General features: G+C 39.7%; 1 protein-coding gene across 2 annotated transcripts in view; it reads right to left on the reverse strand.

The window, feature by feature from the left end:
- CC2D2A (coiled-coil and C2 domain containing 2A) overlaps window positions 1-20,479 on the reverse strand; it is a 135,384-nt gene that overhangs the window by 51,038 nt on the left and 63,867 nt on the right. For both annotated transcript variants that reach the window (XM_017875353.1, XM_017875352.1), the window contains 5 exons: window positions 17,054-17,194; window positions 13,344-13,500; window positions 12,285-12,523; window positions 9,128-9,305; window positions 1,103-1,259 (listed from right to left, as the gene is read on the reverse strand). In XM_017875353.1, the coding sequence (XP_017730842.1) occupies window positions 1,103-1,259; window positions 9,128-9,305; window positions 12,285-12,523; window positions 13,344-13,500; window positions 17,054-17,194 (872 nt within the window). The remainder of the gene's footprint in view (window positions 1-1,102; window positions 1,260-9,127; window positions 9,306-12,284; window positions 12,524-13,343; window positions 13,501-17,053; window positions 17,195-20,479) is intronic.

Genomic DNA, 20,479 nt, shown 5'->3' on the forward strand with positions numbered 1-20,479 from the left:
ATATTGAACATCCTATCTTGATCTTCAAAATAACCTTGTAAGACATTGAAGGAGTTATTAATAGATCCATTTTATAAATGAGGAAAATGATATGCAAAGAGGTTACATGACTACCAGAGTCTCACAGCTTGCCAATATCAGAGCTGGAACTAAAACCTGAGTCTCTAGACCTGAGGATTGGATTTGGCCTCAAATAAATAATGCAAATAAAGTTCTAGATATAAGTCACAATAAAAAAAACAACAGATACATGAGGAAGCAAGCCACCATAAACAAGTGGCAACAAAATCAGACCAGTAAGTAGATAGGTATTGGAATGATCAGATATCTAATATTTAAGAATATTTTAAATATATTTGAATAAATGAATGAATGAATGTATAAAAAGAAATGATTGAGAGTCTGAGGAAAGGAAAAAAAGCTGTCAGAACTGATAACACTGATTGGGAAAAAACCAAACATAATTTCCAGAGTTGAAATACACAGTAATTGGAAGGAGAAACAGAAAGGATTAGTTCCAATAATAAGAGACAGCCAAAAAGTGAATTCACGGCTTGCAGGACAAATTTAAAGAAATTACATAGATTGTAGCAGTGAAAGAAAAAGACATCAAATGTAATAAAGAAAGGTTAAGAAACATGGAGGAAGGAGTGAGAAGATCCATCATATGTCCAATCGGAATTATAGAAGGAGATGAGGGAATATTAATAAAAATCTCCCTATTATAATTATTTATTTCAAACTTTTTGAGCTTATGAACAACACTGTGATGTACATTTTTATGTGCAAATCTTTGTCCCCATTTCAAATTATTTTCTTAGGAAAGATTCCTAGAAATAAAAGTAAGGCACCAAAGGTCATTTTCAAGGTTCTTAACTCACACTGCCAAACTACTTAGTAGTTGCATAGTTATATGCACTTACATTGTCACCAACAGTATATAAAAAGTAACTTGGCCAAAAGTTGCATAGCATTATTGTTTGAATTTGAATTTTTGATATCAATTTTACAATTCTCTGGTTGTCTGGGAAGTGAAATAGATATATACACATTCAAATCTGACAATGAAACAGTGACCATTGAAGATACTAGCTTTCCATACCACTTCCAACTCCCTCGTGGTCCAGTGTCACATGCTGATTACTGCTAAACTCCACTTCTTCAATAGGAGCCCTTCCAGTGACAACAGTAGTCTCAGGAATAGGCAGAAACACTTCAGCTAGCAAGGTGGGACTACTGTGTCCAATAGTTTCATAGACCTGAAAACCAGAGAAGAGAAATAGCCAATAAAAACAGCAAAAGTGTGAGCTCACACTCAGATAATCAGTCCATGTTGTTAGTATTTGTGCTGGTCACTGTTCCAGCCCAAAGGACTTATCTCTGTGGAAAGTTGAGTTGTGTTACTGTGGTTTCCATGGAGACGAGCTTACACCTGTTTGTGGTCAAGTTGTTGACACCCGGCTTTCTTGTCTGAACTAATCTTCTGGGTAGGGAGGTTAATCAAAGCAGCAGGCAAGTATAATTGTTTTTATTCCGAACCAATATACAGCTTACTAGGAGAATGGGCCTCCTCCTTTTCCAGGTTCAGGTTGTATTCAGACAATAATGCCATCAGGAGGAATGGGTGGGACAGTAAGGACATGCCCCCAGATGGCTTATTATCTGTAGCAATCTCCAAGTCAGTCAGAGAAGCTCTATATGCAGAAGTACTCAAGAGTGTTACATTTTTAGTAAATCTATCAGGTTCTTCTCTTTCAGGCCTCATTTTATTTGTTAGCTGCTGAAACTCCAGATTTTTCTCAGACCTTCTCCTAGATGGAGCCAATTAGACCACCAGCAGCTCTGCTACCGATCACTGTGGTGTGTCTCATTATGATGCTATCACCATGAGGAGAAGGGCCCCACTGCAGGGCAACCATGGTTTAAGAATACACAATCCAGCCTCAGTTGAACTCTTGGCTCCATTCGATCCCCTGTATTCTTGGTACCTCACTTTTGTGACAATATGACTTAATATTCCACAGTTCTCCTGGCTTCTTTCCTGTGTTTTATTCTTTCTCTACATGAGGTCTCTGTGACTGGTTTACATTTTTTGAAAAATGCTGATTTTGCTACTTTTATTTCTACTAATTAATCTTTATATTTTTCTTCTTATGTAATAGTCCCCCACTAGTCAATATTTTCCACTTACCAATTGAATGCACAAAGATGACACCATGGATCCTTTCCGCCCGCCCTCCCTTACAGGGCATATGATCTGAACTTTTTTTTTGAGATGGGAGTCTCACTCTATCACCTAGGCTGGAGTGCAGTGCCGCGATCTTGGCTCACTGCAACCTCTGCTTCCAGGGTTCGAGTGGTTCTCCTGCCCCAGTCCCGCTAGTAGCTGGGATTACAGGCACCCACCTGGGATTACCCACCTTACAACTATTAGTAAGTTTCAAATTTCCTTGTGAGCCTCAAAAAATTCTGTAACATTTTGTTTGAATCAGGATCAAAATGTATTCCATATGTTGTAATTGACTGATATGTTCCTCAAGCCTCTATTAATTTATAAGTGACCCCTCCTCTTTTAAGAAATTTTCTCTATATTTTTATTGGTTCACAACTCTGAAGTGACAAGGAGTGTCATTTGTTGCTTGATGCAACACTCCTTAAGAGGCTATAATTCTATAATCTTAAAGAACTATAAGCTTAAAGAACATGTAGTAGTTATCATTTATTGCAGTGGAGACCTTGGTTTGACCTCTTAAATTACAAACTCATTGGCATGAAGTCTTGTCCCAAGAAAATGATATGTTTTATTTAATTTTGTTTGAAATGAAAGAAACCACATTTTAAAAAAAAATTTTTTGCCAGAATTAATTGGGACAAAAATTCATTGAGACTTCCTTTTGTAGGAAGCACAGGGACTTAAGGGGCTTTCAGTGTGGTACCCTGTTTAATTTTCACCACAATCCTATGAAAGGCTATGAAAGGTGGCTTTTATTCCTCATGGGTGTTCCCTGGGCTGGTCACCATGCCTAGTGATGACCAATAAAACATAAGTGATCACATAAAGGGTGTTTCTGAGGACATCAGTGGAAGGCGGCTTATTCCTAGTTTCTGGAGCCACATTCCTAGCTGGTGTCTAGAGAGGAACTGAATGGGGGCTCTTGGTGCCAAGTCTGTAGGCAGAGGCAATCATGGACTCTAGGGGAATGGAGGGTTTGCTAGTTGGTGTTACTGTCTTAAGAGATAATTATCAGATTTTTTTAATGAGAAAAAAATGGATTCCATCTGACAAAGCCAAAAAAAAATCCAGAATTTCCCCAATCTTTATTTCCTACTCTCTTAAGATAGCAGAAGTTATTTTATTTATTTTTATTTTATATTTTTTTGGAGATGGAATTTCACTCTTGTTACCTAGGCTGGAGTGCAATGGAGCGATCTCGGCTCACAGCAACCTCTGTCTCCTGGGTTCAAGTGATTCTCCTGCCTCAGCCTCCCGAGTAGTTGGGATTACGGGCACGCACCACCATGCCTGGCTAATTTTCTATTTTTAATAGAGACGGGATTTCTCCATGTTGGCCAGGGTGGTCTCGAACTCCCAACCTCAGGTGATCCACCCACCACACCCTCCCAAAGTGCTGGGATTACAGGCGTGAGCCACCGCACCTGGTCCAGAAGTTCTTTTAAATGCTAGGAAGAAATGCTATATTTAAAAATTAAGAAATGGGTATTTTGGGCTTTAAGTAGGCATTTATAAGTAGATCTCTCTATGATTTAGTTTCATTTTTGTTTTCTCTCAGTAGTGCTGAGGGTTCTCAGTCTCAGCATTATTGACATTCTGGGCCAGGTAATTCTTTGTTGTGGTGAGTTGTATGCTGTAGGATGCTTAGCTGCACCCTGGCCTCTCACTCATATGTGGGAGCTTAAAAAGCTGATCTTATGTAGGAAAAGAGTAGAATGATGGTTATCAAAGGCTGAGAAGGGAGGAGGGAGAGGAGGAGGATGAAGAGAGGTTCATTAATGGTATAGAAATATAGTTAGAAGGAATAAGTTCTAGTGTTTGATAGCACAGTAGGGTTACTATAGTTAACAATAATTTACTGTATGTTTCAAAATAGCTAGAAGAGAAGATTTAAAATGTTTACAACACAAATGATAAATGTTTGAGGTAATAGATATTCTAAATACCCTGATTTGATCATTATACATTCTATGAATGTATCAAAATACCACATGTACCCCATACATATATACAATTATTATGTATCAATAAAAAAGTTTTTAAAATCACAGAATATTATAAAGGAACAAAAGAAAAGTAATCACATGTTTTGTTTTTTCCATCTAAAATGATAGCATGGAACCAGCATGTTTTTTCCCTGCAGACATTTCTATACCTGTTGTTTTGTCAGAGAAATAAAGCAAGGAATATATATATTTTTTTAATGGGAATTCTCCCATTTAGTACCCGTGGTTTTCTTCAGGATAACATGAGATAACATGTAAATATTGTGGTCATGCAGTAGACACTTAGTAAACATTATTTCCTAGAGATTTCCCAGTTTCACAGGCCCTGTCTCATTCAAGCCCTCATCGTCTTACCTTTAGATGACCACACCTGTCTTCTTGCCTCATGTAACCTGTCCTCCCTGCAGCCGCCACCTGGCTTCCTACAGGCCCTCAACCACCTGACCTTTCCAACTGCACACAGCAGGGCTTTCTGGGATCAGCAATCTGACTTGCTATCATCCAGTTTAAAGCTTGGCAAGTAAGATGTATGTGAAAACATCTGTTTTGGACTTGGGTCCATAAAGAACCAACAGCAACCACAAAAGTGAGGTAGGCGAGGGTAAACAAGGACAGTTCTCCAAATATGACTGTTATTCCCCCTCCGATAGAAGAGTTATTCCTCAGATCAGCCAGAGAAATTAGGAAAGGCCCTGAGAAGAGAAAGTCGAGCCATCACCAAGTAGGTTAAAAGGAGAATTTCCCTATCTCAATCCACATGCCAGGAATATAAACGCTTAACAGGATTGACTAATAAGGAAATATGATAATGTTAAAAATGTAAAAGGTACCCAGCAATATTACACCACTGTTGCTAGTTGTTTTGGTGTTGAGAAGATTAATGTAGGATAAAGTTACATATGTGAATGACACAAAAATGAAGGCAGAGCTTTTTAAATTTCTAAGCCAAATTTCATTTATAAAACCCTACACATTTATTTTGGAAAGGCCTCCAAAGCCAAGATTTTCAAGACCTTTCTGGAAGGACTGTGGCCTGGCTCCAACTCGCCTGTCCCATGAAGTCCAATCTCATCCTTCTCTTGGGGACAATGGTTTTTTTTTTTTTTTTTTTTTTTTTTTTTTTTTTTGAGACAGGGTCTCACCCTGTCTCCCAGGCTGGAGTGCAGTGGCGTGATCATGGCTTACTGCAGCCTCAAACTCCCAGGCTTAAGCAATCCTCTTGCCTCAGCCTTCTAAGTAGCTGGGACTAGAGGTATGCACCACCATGCCCAGCTAATTTTTAAAAATTTTTGTAGAGATGGGGTCTCACTATGTTGCAAAGGCTGGTCTCAAACTTTGGGTCTTTTAGTTTAAAGTAAGACTTTTAGTTTAAAGTAAGACTTACTGCACACAAAACATTGCCTAAGCTAAGAATAAAACTTGACTGAGAAAGTAAAGAAAGAAACGCAAACTCCAGAAGCACACTTGCTGCTCCTCTGTCACCTGCCCTGAATAGAGGAGGAGCTGTAGGGGCCCACAGGAATCCCCCGCTTTCTACAGGCATCAATAGTGAAGATGTCAGTATTCAGAGTTCTGCCTCCTAGTTTGACATCCATCATCAACTCATCCTCCCTGTTCCTCCCCTACAAAGGAAAAGATGGTATCAGGAAGACCAAGATTAACATGAGAAGACCAGAGAGAGAGCTAGAAGGGAGAGCAGAAGACAGTAATGAGGCAGGCAGGAAGGAGAGGAAGTGGGCCAGGAGACACCCACTGGCAAAGTCAGAAAGAAGGGAGAGAAGGCAAGAAGGCCTCCCCTGCTGCAGGTGCCCAGCCATGCCTCCACTGATGGATGAGAGCTCAGACTACCTAGGCAGCCTGTGAAACACACTCCCACTATGGGCACTTCTGAATGTTCTGAATTACTTTAGAGGGAGAGACTATTTTCTGTCTCGCACAGCACAACAGTATTTTATTTCACATGTATTCTAAAATGTAAATAAAGTCTCCAATACTATCTCCTGCTTATTACCTTGAATATTAGCTTGCTCTGGATGTTATAGTCAAAATAATTTTTGAAAAACCAATGTGACAATACTATGAAATAAATTTTTAAACCAAAAAGCAAAGTTATCCAGAATATTATCCAGAATATATGCATAGGCAATACGCGACCAAGTGTTCCAGGCCATCAGCCTCAGCAGAAGCTCCAGAGGAGATGGAATAGAGTCCACGTGGACCCCACAGGGAGGGCAGGGACCTCACAGGGGCTCTGTCCAGCGACCACGTATCTGAAGGCTGCCCCAGCTCTCCAGTACAGAGTTGGGCAACTCTCTACTTTTACATTCAGACAAAATCACCTCATTTCATTCTCTGTGTTCATTCAGAGTTATACATCAAGGAAGAAGTAAACATTAATAGAAATTATTTTCCCCCGTTTGATATTCAGAAAGGGAATTTCCAGGCTTAAGAAAATCTCAGGTTTTCACCAAACCTCCAACTCCAATCCCCTTTCTAAAACCATTTTATACTTGCTTTCTCCTCTCACCCATATTATGTTTAAGTTAGCAGTCAAAAATTTTGTTTTTTTTCAAGTTTTAGAATACACAGACATTTAAAAAAATTAGATGGCATTTTAAAGAGTTATATGAGTAATAAGACTAAACCAAATTCTAAAGTTCTAAAATTTCAAGAAAAAAATTTCAGCTGTGCAGATATCAATCCTGTTATCAATACAGCAAAGGAATTTTGCTTGAGTCTTGATGCTTGACGCTTTGTAAATGAGGACCACCCTGCCCTCACCCACCCCCAGATCACAGATGAAAAGGTACAGGACAAAACTGCCACAGGCTCTGGAGAAATTCTAAGCCAAGGCGGTTGACCTTGGGTGTCCAGTGCCAGCCCTTTCAGGTTCTGCCTCCCATTTCTTGGCACCACCTCCTCTCTTTCCATGCAGTTCTGTGCTTCCTTCCCACTGTCAAAAGAACACATCCCAGCTGTTGCAAATGTCCTCTACAGATCGTAGAAGGTTTTTAACTACTGAGGTCTAGGCAGGGCTTGATATTCAAAATACTGAACTATACACAGTATTGAACCCACCTCCTGGGTTCATTAGAATAGCGGCCCACCACAGCTTGGGAACAGGACCCTGGAAGCACTGGCCTTGGTCAGCCACCCCCTTTAATTGGTCAACTGTGGGAAGGGCCAGGGGATCTTTGAAGTGGGGCTTATGTGGCCAGGATGGCATCTGGGAAGGTCAGGGCAGCAGCTATTTATCAGTCAGTACAGAAGTACGTAAATATTTTATTAATTATACAGCCGTGATGGTACCTGCAGACTTTGTCAGTTATACTCACTAGGAATAGGTAGTGGCTGCCTGAAGTACTGTATTGAGAAGAGTTCTAAAATTATATTCAGGCTCAGTGGGAAAACACAACAAAAATAGCACCATCAATTATTGCTTTCTGGCAAGGGTGGTGGAGGGGAGTGAGACATTTCTGCCTGAGTGAAGGATGAGGATCTGTGATTTCTGCTTGGGTGGTGGTGGGGAAACAAGGGCATGCATGCCACAAAGTTGCAATCCTTGTTAACAAGCCTGTTAGGATTATAAGAGAGACCCGTTAGCATTGTGGGAGAAGAGTCACCGAAAGAACAAGCAAGACTGAAGACACTATAATGGGTTAAATAGCATCCTCCACATATTGATGTCCACCCAGAAACTCAGAATGTGAACCTAATTTGAAAATGGAGTCTTTGCAGATGTCATTAGTTAAGGATGAAGATAAGATCATATTAGATTAGGGTGGGCCCTAAATCCAATAAGAGTGTTCTTATGAGCGACAAAAGAGGACCCACAGAGAGAGAACAGAGAAGGCTATGTGAAGATGGAAGCAGAGATTGGAGTTATGCTAACACAAACCAAGGAACTCTAAGTGCCAGGAGGAGCTGGAAGAAGCAGGGAAAGATACTCCTCTAGAGCTTTTGGAGGGAATATGGCCCTACTGACACCTCGATTTCAGACTTCAGGCCTCCAGAACTGTGAACAAACACATTTCTGTTGTTTTGAAGCCACCAAGTTAGTGGTTCCTTGTTAAGGTTTAGTTTCCCCAGGAAACTAAAATAGACTCAAATAAATATGTTGCTAATGGTGGGATTTAGGCTAGTGGGAAGATTTATTAATTTGGGGGGGGAATCCTAGCACCTGTATCTTTCGGACATTATAACCTCCCATGATTGTGGCGTAATTGATTTCTCTGTTATATGACGCTAGAGTCCCTGTAGAGGGTGATAATGAAATATGTCTTCAATGAATGAGCTGGAGATCTCCCTGTGCCCCACCCCCTTCAGCACCCTTCTCCCATCTCAAGGCAGACACTCCAGAGCACTGTGGCCAGAGTTATTCTGCCAGCATTTTCAGTAGGTGAGTTGGGGAACAGATCTCTTTCTTCTAAGACTTTAAGAACAGATGTGCCAAGGAAGAGGCTTGAGACTCTATCAAGACGTATGTATAACCCATGGATGATTTAAAATCATCTCACACCTGTAATGAACAAAAAATTATTGGGGCAGTAACTATAATAATATTAATTATTATTACTATTGTTTTGAAACAGAGTCACAGTCTGTCGCCCAGGCTAGAGTGCAGTGGCGTGATCTCAGCTCAATACAACCTACACCTCCTGGGTTCAAGAGATTCTCCTGCTTCAGCCTCCCGAGTAGCTGGGATTACAGGCGCCCGCCGCCACGCTTGGCTAATTTTTTTTTTGTATTTACAGTACAGATGTGGTTTTTGCCATGTTGGCCAGGCTGGTCTCGAACTCCTGGCCTCAAGTGATCTGCCCACCTTGGCCTCCCAAAGTACAGGCATGAGCCACAGTGCCTGGCCAGTGACTATAATTAAAATGTGTACCTGAAGTGTTAAACTCTGCGGCCAGTTGACTATTTGCAAATTGAAAATCTGCCCAAAGTGAACTCGGAAGTCTGCTCCTAGTGGCCGACTGACTGTCCTGGACACCTCCTTGTTGTTGAAGAGCACTTTTAAGTACACTGAGCGCTTCTTTACATCCTCCCTTCTCGAGACCTCCGCTCTGCAAAAGGAGACCATTCACAGTTGGAGTTAGTAATCATTCACTAAGATCACCAAAATATATGATAAATAAGAACTGAACAGAACAAGGCACACTGCAGGCAACTCTCCCAGTCATGTCAGCCCTCATTTAACCAGAGGAGCCACAGGTCTTGCAAAGTAACATGGAATTTATGGAGAAACCATTAACAGACACTGAAAAGGGCACAGAGGATTTAAGAACTAGAGTCCATTCATCGTTGTACTACAGTCTCCTCAGGTTTTTGAAGCAAGCTTTACATTTGTGTCCCAAAGTTTTAAGTTCACATATTCCTTGTTAACTGGAATAAATTTAAGACATAGGGGATAATAACGATTTATATTTGGGTGAGAAGTTTTATTCTAAAAATACAGCAGCATATTGTAGCAGTTAGATCAAGTTCACTTTTCCAAGATACCAAGTTTTTCTCAGCGTTTTCAGACAGTAAGTGAATGTTCAATGGATGCAGAGTATTAATACATGTTCCTTATTTTTAAAGATAATCTGACTCAGAAAGTTAAAAAAAAAAACAACCTGCTGGGCACGGTGGCTCACGCCTGTGATCTCAGCACTTTGGGAGGCCGTGGCAGGCGGACCACAGGGTCAGGAGATTGAGACCATCCTGGCTAACATGGTGAAACCCTGTCTCTACTAAAAATACAAAAAATTAGCCAGGTGTGGTGGCGGGCGCTTGTAGTCCCAGCTACTTGGGAGGCTGAGGCAGGAGAATGGCGTGAACATAGGAGGCGGAGCTTGCAGTGAGCTGAGGTCGTGCCACTGCACTCCAGCCTGGATGACAGAGCAAGACACCGTCTCAAAAAAAAAAAAAAAAAAAAAAAAAAAACCAACCTCACATTGGTCTTTAATTTTATTGTACATACATGTACAGACGTCCACCAAAAAATGCCAGTTATTTGTTAAGTAAATAGCAATTCAAGCTAATTAAGGAAAGCAAAAGGTTAGGACATCAAAATTTGAAATAAGCTCAGGTTTTTTTGGGGGGTGGTAGTTTACTAAAAATTGTTCCATTGTGGTAAATATATATAACATAACATAATGTTTATCACCTCAACCGTTTTTAAGTGTATGTTTCAGTGGCATTATGTACAATTACTATGTTGTGTAACCATCACCACTATCCATCTTCAGAACTTTTTCATCATTCCAAACAGAAATTATCTACTCATTAAAGGGGGTGGTAGTTTTAACTGTTTACATGTCTATAATTTAGACTTATTCTAGATGAAATAGCTCAAATTACTCCAGCATTTTTTTTAATAAAGGATACTTCACAGCAAATTTGCAAGAAGTATCCAAGACACCCTAGACTTAGACTCCACTCATAAAAGATGACCAAATCAAGCCCAAATTTTCCTTTTAGAAAGCATGCTCTGTCATCACATATTTTGAACGTTCATGTCGAAATTATAGGGTATGGTACTTGTGCCTTGAAAACAGCTTACTTAGTGCAGGGGAATAGTTTATGTATAACGTCTTAATATGTGAAGTTGAGAGAACACATGAAAATGCACAAAAAGCTATAATTTAAAAATAAACATTAGAACATTAGCAGAAGTTTGAAACCAAGACTGTGAGAAGTCTTATAATGACATCCTAATTAACTCCCACATTTTAATGAACTCAGAGGCTGACTGACTTCATTTGAATTCTCATTTTTCATGTTGGGAGACTGAAGATTCCAGTGTACAATAGTCCCTGTCTTCACAATAGATCTTCTGTTTACTAGAGAATTAAGTCTGGGATTTTGTGGTATTGATGATTTTAATGGACTCCCTTTAATTAATGATGATATACCATAACATGCATCAGAATCACTTGGAGACCTTGTGAGAACAGTTTTCTGGGCCCCACCTCAGGGTTTCAGGTTCAATAAGTCTCAGGTAGAACTTGCGAGTTTGCATTTCTTTCTTTTTTAAAATTATTTTTAAAATTTCTGTTTAGTTTGTTGCCTTTAAATAATTGTCTGGCTAGTTTTTATTAATCTTTCTTAAACACATTTATTTCAACGTGAGGTATTAAAATGTTTGGGGTATTTATTTATTTATTCAATAGAGGCAAGGTCTCATTTTGTTCCCCAGGCTGGTCTCCAACTCCTGGCCTCAAGCGATCCTCCCACCTTGGCTTCTCAAAGTGCTGAAGTTATAGGCATGAGCCACCATGCCTGGCCTGAGTTTGTGTTTCTAACAAGTCCTCAGTGATGCTGATGCTGCTGATTCCAGGGCTATACTTTGAGAACCATGGCTATACAGCGAAGGAAAGAATAAATAGGAAATATAAAAATATTTTTATTATGTTATAATTTTAAAAAAGAAGATAAACTTATAAATGTATGTTTATGGATTTATTATATGTACAAATGTATATAAATCAAGTGATGTTTCTCAAGTAAGAATGACTAGACATGTATTTTTATCAAATCTGGAGGGTATGCTTCAGATGGTCTGACTTAAACACAAACTATAGGGCATACCTACAATGTTTTGGGGGGTCTTCAAGGAGACAAGCTGATCCCTGGAGCAGCTGAAATCAAGGAAGGGGCAAGGAGAGGCATCCATGCCTCTGCCAGAAAGGTGGGACATGCTACCAGTGGACCGAAGACTCATTGAGGTTACAGATAAGGGACTCAAATCAGAAGCCACACAGCCAGCCACTGTGAAGAGCAGGCAGAGATTTGCAACTGGGATGCTTCTCCTACAGGAAGCTTTCCAGTGTGCTCCTGAGTGGCCAGTGCAGATGCATGAGGTAGGTGAATCAATGAAATCACCTAAAGTGGGCAAATGCCAGCAATTTCATGTGGTTCAACCTAATATTCATTCAGAGTTGATGATTCTCCTGATGCTAAAGTAGGTCAGTAAGTGTACACTCCCCATAGTGTGCATGTGCCCACATGAACATGTGTATCAGATGTCAGCCTCATTTATGGTCAGAGCATCCACTCACCTGGGGCACTGATCATTGGGTGTTACACTTCCCGCCAGGCTTAGCTCTGGAACCAGCGTGGGCTCCCAAGGCCTCCTCCTGCTCTGGGCTGCTCTCTCCCTCACCTCCTGCTCTATCACTGCCCGATTAGTGGGCTCCGGAGGGGTGGGCTTCACAAAGTCCTCCTCAGGGTGCGGCTCCTCAATCTCATCATCGGGATGATCTTCTGCTGCTTGTTTCCTTTTCTTCTTTTTGGCCCTCTGTTGGGTTTGAGGCAACATGACATCAAACAGGAATTTTGGAATTTCATTTAAGAGCACAGTCTTCAGAGCCAGATGGACCTGGATGCAAACCCCAGCCCCATTTCAATCAGATATGTGTAATCAGGCAGGTCACTAAGTCACCTGACCTCTCTGTGCCTCAGTTTTTTCATCTACAGAATGGAGCCCAGGAAATATCTCCCAGGGCTGTTGAAATGAGACTGTTGAAATGCCTAAAAAGCATTTATCATATAGCCTGGTCCCTAGAAAGAGCTTAAAAAATGGTAAGTATTCATGTGATCATTAATTTTGGTTTTCAAGGCTAAGGACACATCTTGAAATATTAAAATAAGGTGTGTAAGCACAATGAGCATTGCAGGTCCACCTGATCTATTATTTGTTGCCCTTGGACTCAGTTTTGTAGGGTCATGTCCATAAAGTTATATACTTTTCTGAAGGAAACTCCAAAGCATCAATCCCTACATTTAATGGAATAATGCATGTAAGATACTCAGCACAGTGCTGGACACAAGCATTAGTGATTTCTACACTATTTAAATAGTCACAGAGTGCTACCATAGCATTCTCTATGGACAAAGCTGGCTCTGGTATCAATTAGCTGGGTGGCTTTTTAAGCGAATGCATTAGCCAGTCAATTCATTCATCCTTTTATCCCTTAGCCAGGGGACAGGGGAAGAGACAGAGGGAGCCACAGGATACCCTAGTCTGCCAGTCTGGTTTCCCCACTCCTGTGCTGGAGGCTGTCCTCCCAGACCCTTCCTGGCCAGCCCTATTCCAGGCTGAGTGTTTGTTTACACACTTGCGCTTTCCTCCAGGCCTTCCACTGGTGTAACGACGTTCTGTACTCTTCCATCTTCTGTGCGTACTCCTCCGTATGCTCTTCTAACAGTTCACTTATTTCAGCTTGAATTTCTGCTTCATATGCTTCTTCATCTGCTTTCTGGTCAACTTTTTCCCTTTAAAATAATTTGTAGTCCCTTGGTTATTTCTGGAAATTAAGAGAGCAATAATAACAGCAAATACTTATATTGGACTTGCCATGTGCCAGTTCCTCTTCTAAAAATATCACACATGTAAACTCACAATCCTGTGAGGCAGATATCCGCCTCTTATACATGAGGTGACAGAGGCTCATAGAAGTTAAGTAAGTTACCCAAGAACACACAGCTGGTGAGTGGAAGGGCTGAATATGAGCCCAACCCACTGAACACTAAGCAGCCATGCCTCTCTGCGTTAAATGATCTGTGTGGTGTGCTGACACGGGGCCTGTAAGTTCTCAACTGATAGTGGTGGAAATTTCATTATTTATTTTATTACTTCTTCAAGTCTCTGAGGAACTGCTTCATTTTGTTGCTACTGAGTCCCTGAAACCACTTTTTAAAAATTTTAATTTTTTAAAATTATACTTTAAGTTCTAGGGTACATGTGCACAATGTGCAGGTTTGATACATAGGTATACATGTGCCATGCTGGTTTGCTGCACCCATCCACTCGTCATTTACATTAGGTATTTCTCTTAATGCTATCCCTCCCTCAGCCCCTCACCTGCCGACAGGCCCTGGTGTGTGATGTTCCGCGCCCTGTGTCCAAGTGTTCTCATTGTCCTGTTCCCACCTATGAGTGAGAACGTGTAGTGTTTGGTTTTCTGTCCTTGTGACAGTTTGCTGAGAACGATGGTGAAACCACTCTTTTGACTTTGGATGGAGGATTTGGGTTTTTCGCTGATGATTTTGTTTACACTCCACCAGGAGATCAGCCCCGTTCAAACCACTGTTTTCCACAGTGTGTTCTGTAGGACATTAGTTCTGTGAGATGTCCCATCAGGAAAAGATATTGTGTCCATATCAATGCTGGATTAAATAAGTGTGAAAGGTTCCTTGCTGGTCATCTTTTCAGAGCCCTTAACATGTTGATGAACAGCATGGCTCTCCTGGTGGGCGGCGGCAAATGTGCGGTGACTGTATCCATCCCACCCAGCACTTTGGAGATGGTGCCGAATACTGACTGCACTATTTTCCCCAAAGCAGTTAAGCTTCGTAATCCATTTTACAAAAACCTAGACAAGTGCATAGAGCTGACAAATATTTGCTTATGGACACATGTTTCCTGGAGTTTAAGCAGTTTACAGTCCCCCAAGCACAAGCTCTTACAGCTCTCTAGGATGACTACCAAATAAATCACTTTGGATGCACAGTGGTACCCAAAATTTATAAACATCAGGGGGAATTTGGCCTCAAAATTATGTCCCATCTCTGATATACAGAAAACCGTTCACTTTTCTCATTGCTATTCAAAAGCATGAATAAACTTGAATATTCTGTGTGTGGCCGGGGGGCGGAAAAACTATGCTTTCTCATAAGGTGGCTAGATGAATCAAGAATGTGAGAAAAGGGTTTTGGAAGATAGCTACTTATCAGGGGAAGGAGTGTTATGACCTCATGGGTAAAATGCCTGTAATTTAGTTTACCCTATAAACTCAAAAAGAAGGAGGGGAGGGATGGAGGGAGAGTTAGCAGCAGGGATGATGGGAGGGAGGGAGAGAGAAAATAATCTGGCAAGGATTTCTGTACTGCTTCTGTGGGAGGCTCAGCCTAGGAGATAGAATTCGAAAGCACAAACACTGCAATTTCTAGGAGACAGCCATTATTTTGTGAGGTAGCATATTTGAATTTGTCAACCAATATTAACTGAGCAGATACTAAGTGGCAGGTGCTCTGGTAGGGACCAGATATACAATACCAATAGGGCCCCTGCTCTCAAAGATCACACAGTCTTAAACACTTGTCCTGAAAACTGACTTCTTTTTTCAATTTTATAATTACAGCTAAAGAAAAATCACAATTTGCAGCTATCTTTGGCTGAAATATGGCTGTTTTCAAAGCAATATGTCAGATAACTGCCTAAATTTGTTACTATTGTTAACCAACATTAACTGAGCAGATACTAAGCGGCAGGTGCTCTGGCAGAAACCAGATATACAACGACAACAGGGTCTCTAGTCTCAAAGATCACACAGTCTTATGCTTGTCCTGAAAACTACCTTTTTTTTTTCCCTCGATTTTGTAATTACAGCCAAAGAAAAATCACGATTTGCAGCTATCTTTGGCTGTACTATGGCTGTTTTCAAAGCAATATGTCAGATAACTGCCCAAATTTGTTACTATTTGTGTCAGTATATAGGCACAACACTTATCCAGGTGAAACAATCAGAAAGGGACCAACACCAGCAGCATAGATGCTCTTGCATTAACACATAGAACATGGTTGTGTTGTGATAAACTGTACTCTTAAGCATATATAAAAGTCTAGTGAATTAGGTAGCAGAAATATTATCAAAGCTTACTTTCTCCACACCACAAATGAAGGTCAATTCCAAATGAATTGAAGATGAAATGTGAAAGCTAAAACTATAAAGGTTATAGGAGACAATATCATAGAATATCTACATGACTCAGGGGAAGAATTTCTTAAGAAGCACACAAAAAGCACCAACAGTAAAAGAAAAAACGAATGTATTTTATCTTTTTAAAGTCAAGAATTTCTATCCATCAAAAGCAACAAAAGAGAGTAAAAGACAACTAACGAGTAGGAGAGGATATCGGCAATACACACTACTAACAAATTCCCATGTTATATGTAGAATGCCTCCAAATTACCAAAAAAGATAACAAGGTAAATAATCCAGTCCAAAAAGTGACCAAAGCCTTGAACAGACACCTCACAAAAGTGGAAATCCAGATAGTCAGTGCATGTACAAAAAAATGCTCACCTTCATGAGTAGTCAGGAAAATATAAATTAAAACATGTCAGCAGGTCGGCAAAATGTTAGTTAACACCACCAAGTAATCGGCATGATATGGGTGATATGGACCTACGAGAACCCCTGTGAAGGCATGAATCAGCACAACTTCTGGAATGTTTGGAATCAGCAATGTAAAGTTGAAATGAAATCTTGGGCACATGTACCCTAAAAGACAAGTACAAAAATGCCTACAGAAGTGGTTTCTGTAACAGTTGAAAAATGGAATAAACTCAAATGCCCGTCAACGGAAATGGACAAGTTTGGCTATATTTGTATAATGAAGTATTATAAAGCAAAGAAATCTAACTACAGCCATGTGCTGTCAAGTAGATGAATCTCACAAACACAGTACTGAAGAAAGGAAACATGTATGTATTCACTAAAGAATACACACAACATACTTTCAGGTATGTAGAAGTCAAATACAGGCAATATTAAACTGTATATTCTTAGGGATTGCACATAGTTGGCAAAACTATAAAGACAAGAAAACAATGATCACAAAAGTCCAGGTAGTTGTTATTTTGGGGATTGAGGAGGATGCTATATGGGAGGGGCTGCTCAGGTACGAAATGTTCTATTTCTTAACCTGGGAAATGGTTATATGCATATTTATCTGTAATTACTTTTAAAACTCTATCCAAGTTTTATACATTTTTCTTGATGTGTGATATATCCCAATAAAATAATTTTTCAAAAAAGCCTACTTTCTCAAAACAAGTTTCAAGGGAGTATTTGTAAATCTCTGGAACTCTCGAAGGGATTTCATCTCTTTCCAAACTTTTATGATGGTCTTAAGCAATGTTCGATCTTTTTCTTGTTCAGCATCACGGAATTTTCTCGTTTGTCTGCAACATATAATAACACATGAGTATATATTAAAAAGTTAGGTGTGTTTGTTTGCAAAAGAAATTAATAATGCTACAGTGATTGTATATTCAATTTGATAGCTACCATATTTTGAAATAAGTACAGAAAACTAAATACAAATGCAAATGTAAAGACAACAGGATGTCAACCTGTTTTGAGAGGTTTACTTGATTTTGTTCTCTGTAGGCAGATCTGACTTTAATTAAGTACTGAAAAAATTCGTATTAAAACTATGCATCCTTCAACAAATAGTCACCTTTGAAGGTAAGAAAATAAAGGCAGTTCTCATGGACTAAATTATTGTAAACATAGCAAAGTACACTGCTGTCCTAGTTAGCAACAAATACATTTAAAATCTTTCTGTGTTAACACAAATCACAAGTTCCACACTGAGGAGATGAAGTATTGTTATTGCATGCCTTGGAGATTTTCAATATTCACTAGATTACCAATATTTTTGGTTTGATCTGAAGAGACATTATTTGAAAATTCTTTCCTCTTCATTTTATTTAATACCTTACTTTAAGTTCTCTTTATAAATGATAGCCATATTTAGATCCCAAATGCATTTTACTGCATAATGAGACAATTGTTAAATTTTTGAACAAGTGCCATGAGTCATTCCAGGGAATTTAGAAGTGTCTAAGAGACAGAAGATGTCTCTGTCCTCAGGGAGTTTATAGGTTAGCTCAGGGGACAGACACATATGTAAATGATATCAGTGTGAGGTTTGTCTAAGAAAGTATCATGAGAAACCAAGCATGTAGCATTTCACAAATTAGCACCTCATGACCTCCAGAAGGCAGGCCTAAGTCTGGAGGTTGTACGTGTGATGACTTAGTGGTACAGAGAAATAAGGGGGTCTAGGTTTCTAAGATCAACTGGTAGCTGTAGAAAAGGAAGATGGCAGAAAAGATCTGGGACTCTGGGAAGCCCTTAGAAAAGCAAAAAAGCAACAAACTAGAATAAGAAACATTCTCTTTGAGGAGCAGTAAAACATTGTGGTTAAGGGTGCAGTTGTTGCAACCAGACTACCGAGGTTTGAATCTCAGCTCTACTATTTACTAGCTGGATTGGATAAGCTCTTTCCCTTTGCTGGCTCACATCTGTAAAATGGGTATGGTAGGAGTTGACTGCACTGGGTTGTTGGGAGGAGTTAATGAGATAATCCGCATAATTGCTTAGAACCTTGCCCGATACCAAGCAAGAGGCCCACAAATGTTATCTGTCACCATCAAGGTGATCAGTTCGTCTCCTATGCCTTTAGCTGTTATCACCCCTGCTTCAGTTTTAAAAACCACAATATAAAATTATTTTACTAGGTACATGACACCTTCAGGCTTTCTGATATATTTTCTACTTTCTTTTTTAGTACCTAAAATAATAGTTTCCCAGAAATGCTAAAAGAGCTCTTAGTAAGAAAATTTGCAATGAACTAAAGAAGCAGAAAATTACAAAATAATATTTAATTAAAATTTGTGACCAGAGCTGGGGAGGAAGAGGGAAAGGCAATTTTGATTAGGGAGTTGGCAACAGTTTTCTGAAACCTGATGTAGATGGAATTTAGACCGTGCAGTGGACTCCTGCTCAGAGATGAAACTTTGGGAGCCACTGGCATCTGGATGATGTTTAAAGCCAAAAAGTGGATTCATTTCAGGAGAAAATGCAATTTTAAACAAGGTTAAAAAGAAAACAACATTAACACCTGAGACTCAGAACATGTATAAGCTGGACAGAGGAGAATGATGGTCAAAGAATGATGAGAAGGACAAATGGCTGGAGAGGGATGAGGACACCCAGGAGAGGGTGGTGTATGGAGATGCAGGATGTCCTGACAGGCAATGTGTGGGGATGGTGTCTGCGTTCAAGCACTGAGCAGGCCGAGACGTTCCATTCCACTTTCCTAGGTAGAGGTCCCCAGGGGCTGTGGCAAGATTTGCTTCAGAGGAAAGGTGGGCACAGGAATGAGACAGGATAGGTTGGAAATGGGAGAGAGTGGAGATAGTATGAATAGCAAATGTTTACCTGGTGTTTGGCCGTGAAAGGAAATATAGAGATAAAATGGTAGCTGGATGGGGACTTGGGGTCATAGAATTTTTATGTGTTCAAGACTGAGCACATCTGAGGGCAAAGACCCTACAGAGAGGTTAAGTAAAATGTTCCTATGTTGCATGACCATTCACATTTTCTTCCTTCTATATCCCGGTTCCCGTTCGGAGGACAAGGAATGTAGTCATGATGCCGCTATGGAAAATAAAATGGAAAATGCTTTATGGTGCTGGCCCGGGTTAACTGCAACCAGTGGAGGGCTCAGCAGATGCTTGAGGTGGGGAGTTCTTGGGGGTGGCTGATCAGATCCCAGGGGGCTTGAGGAAATGGATCCATGTGATGAAACATCCAGCAATAGATCATCTACTTAGAAATTGTTTTACCACCTAGTGAAAAGTCAGCAAAGGATGGAAATCTCTTTTACTGAGTCAGAAATGCTAAATCTCAAAGGCTTTCATCTCCAGGGGCACAGAATTATTGTAACAGGTCTGCTGTCCATGACTCTGCTGGGTATTGTCTCTAGATCTCACACACAGTTCTGGTGTTTTTCAAATAGTGACTAATAAATACAGTTCCATATAAAATCACATTTGCTTTCAGAATAGCTTTTGTCACTTTAAGAATCTTAAAGTATGCCAAAACAAAATTGTTCTCACAAGGAGATTGCAATATGTTTTCCTTTTAATATAAAAAATAATTTTTATTTAAAAATATACTCCATACTTATGCAATTATAGGTTACAAACTTCACTAATTTCTACTTTGCTGGAAGAATATCCAACTCATAGCTAGACTGTAAAAAGAAAAGTATACATTGAAATGCCTTCATTTATTATTTCCTGTTCTAAGGATTTGTTCTGTGGAAGTACTCATACAAATATAATATTTAGGAATTTTAATTACAGTAGAATTTAAATAATAAAAAACAGAATAGAAATGCAAATACATATCAGTTGAGAATTATACAAACTACAATAAATCTACATAATGCCAGGCTTTAAACCATGATGTAAATCTACATGCACTGTGGCAGGAAAATGTCTAAGATGGATTGTATATAAAGAAAAAAGTTGCATGATTCATGTTGATACCTTCAGATCTGATTCAGTCATTTTAACTGTGGTACAGAAATTCACTGTAAGCCTATACCAAGATGGGTTTACTCTGATACTGGGTTATTTCTAGTGGCTTCCTTTTTTTTTGTCAAGATCTCA

This window comes from Rhinopithecus bieti, unplaced genomic scaffold, assembly GCF_001698545.2.
Source record: "Rhinopithecus bieti isolate Rb0 unplaced genomic scaffold, ASM169854v2 scaffold_9237, whole genome shotgun sequence".
NCBI lineage: Eukaryota > Metazoa > Chordata > Mammalia > Primates > Cercopithecidae > Rhinopithecus > Rhinopithecus bieti.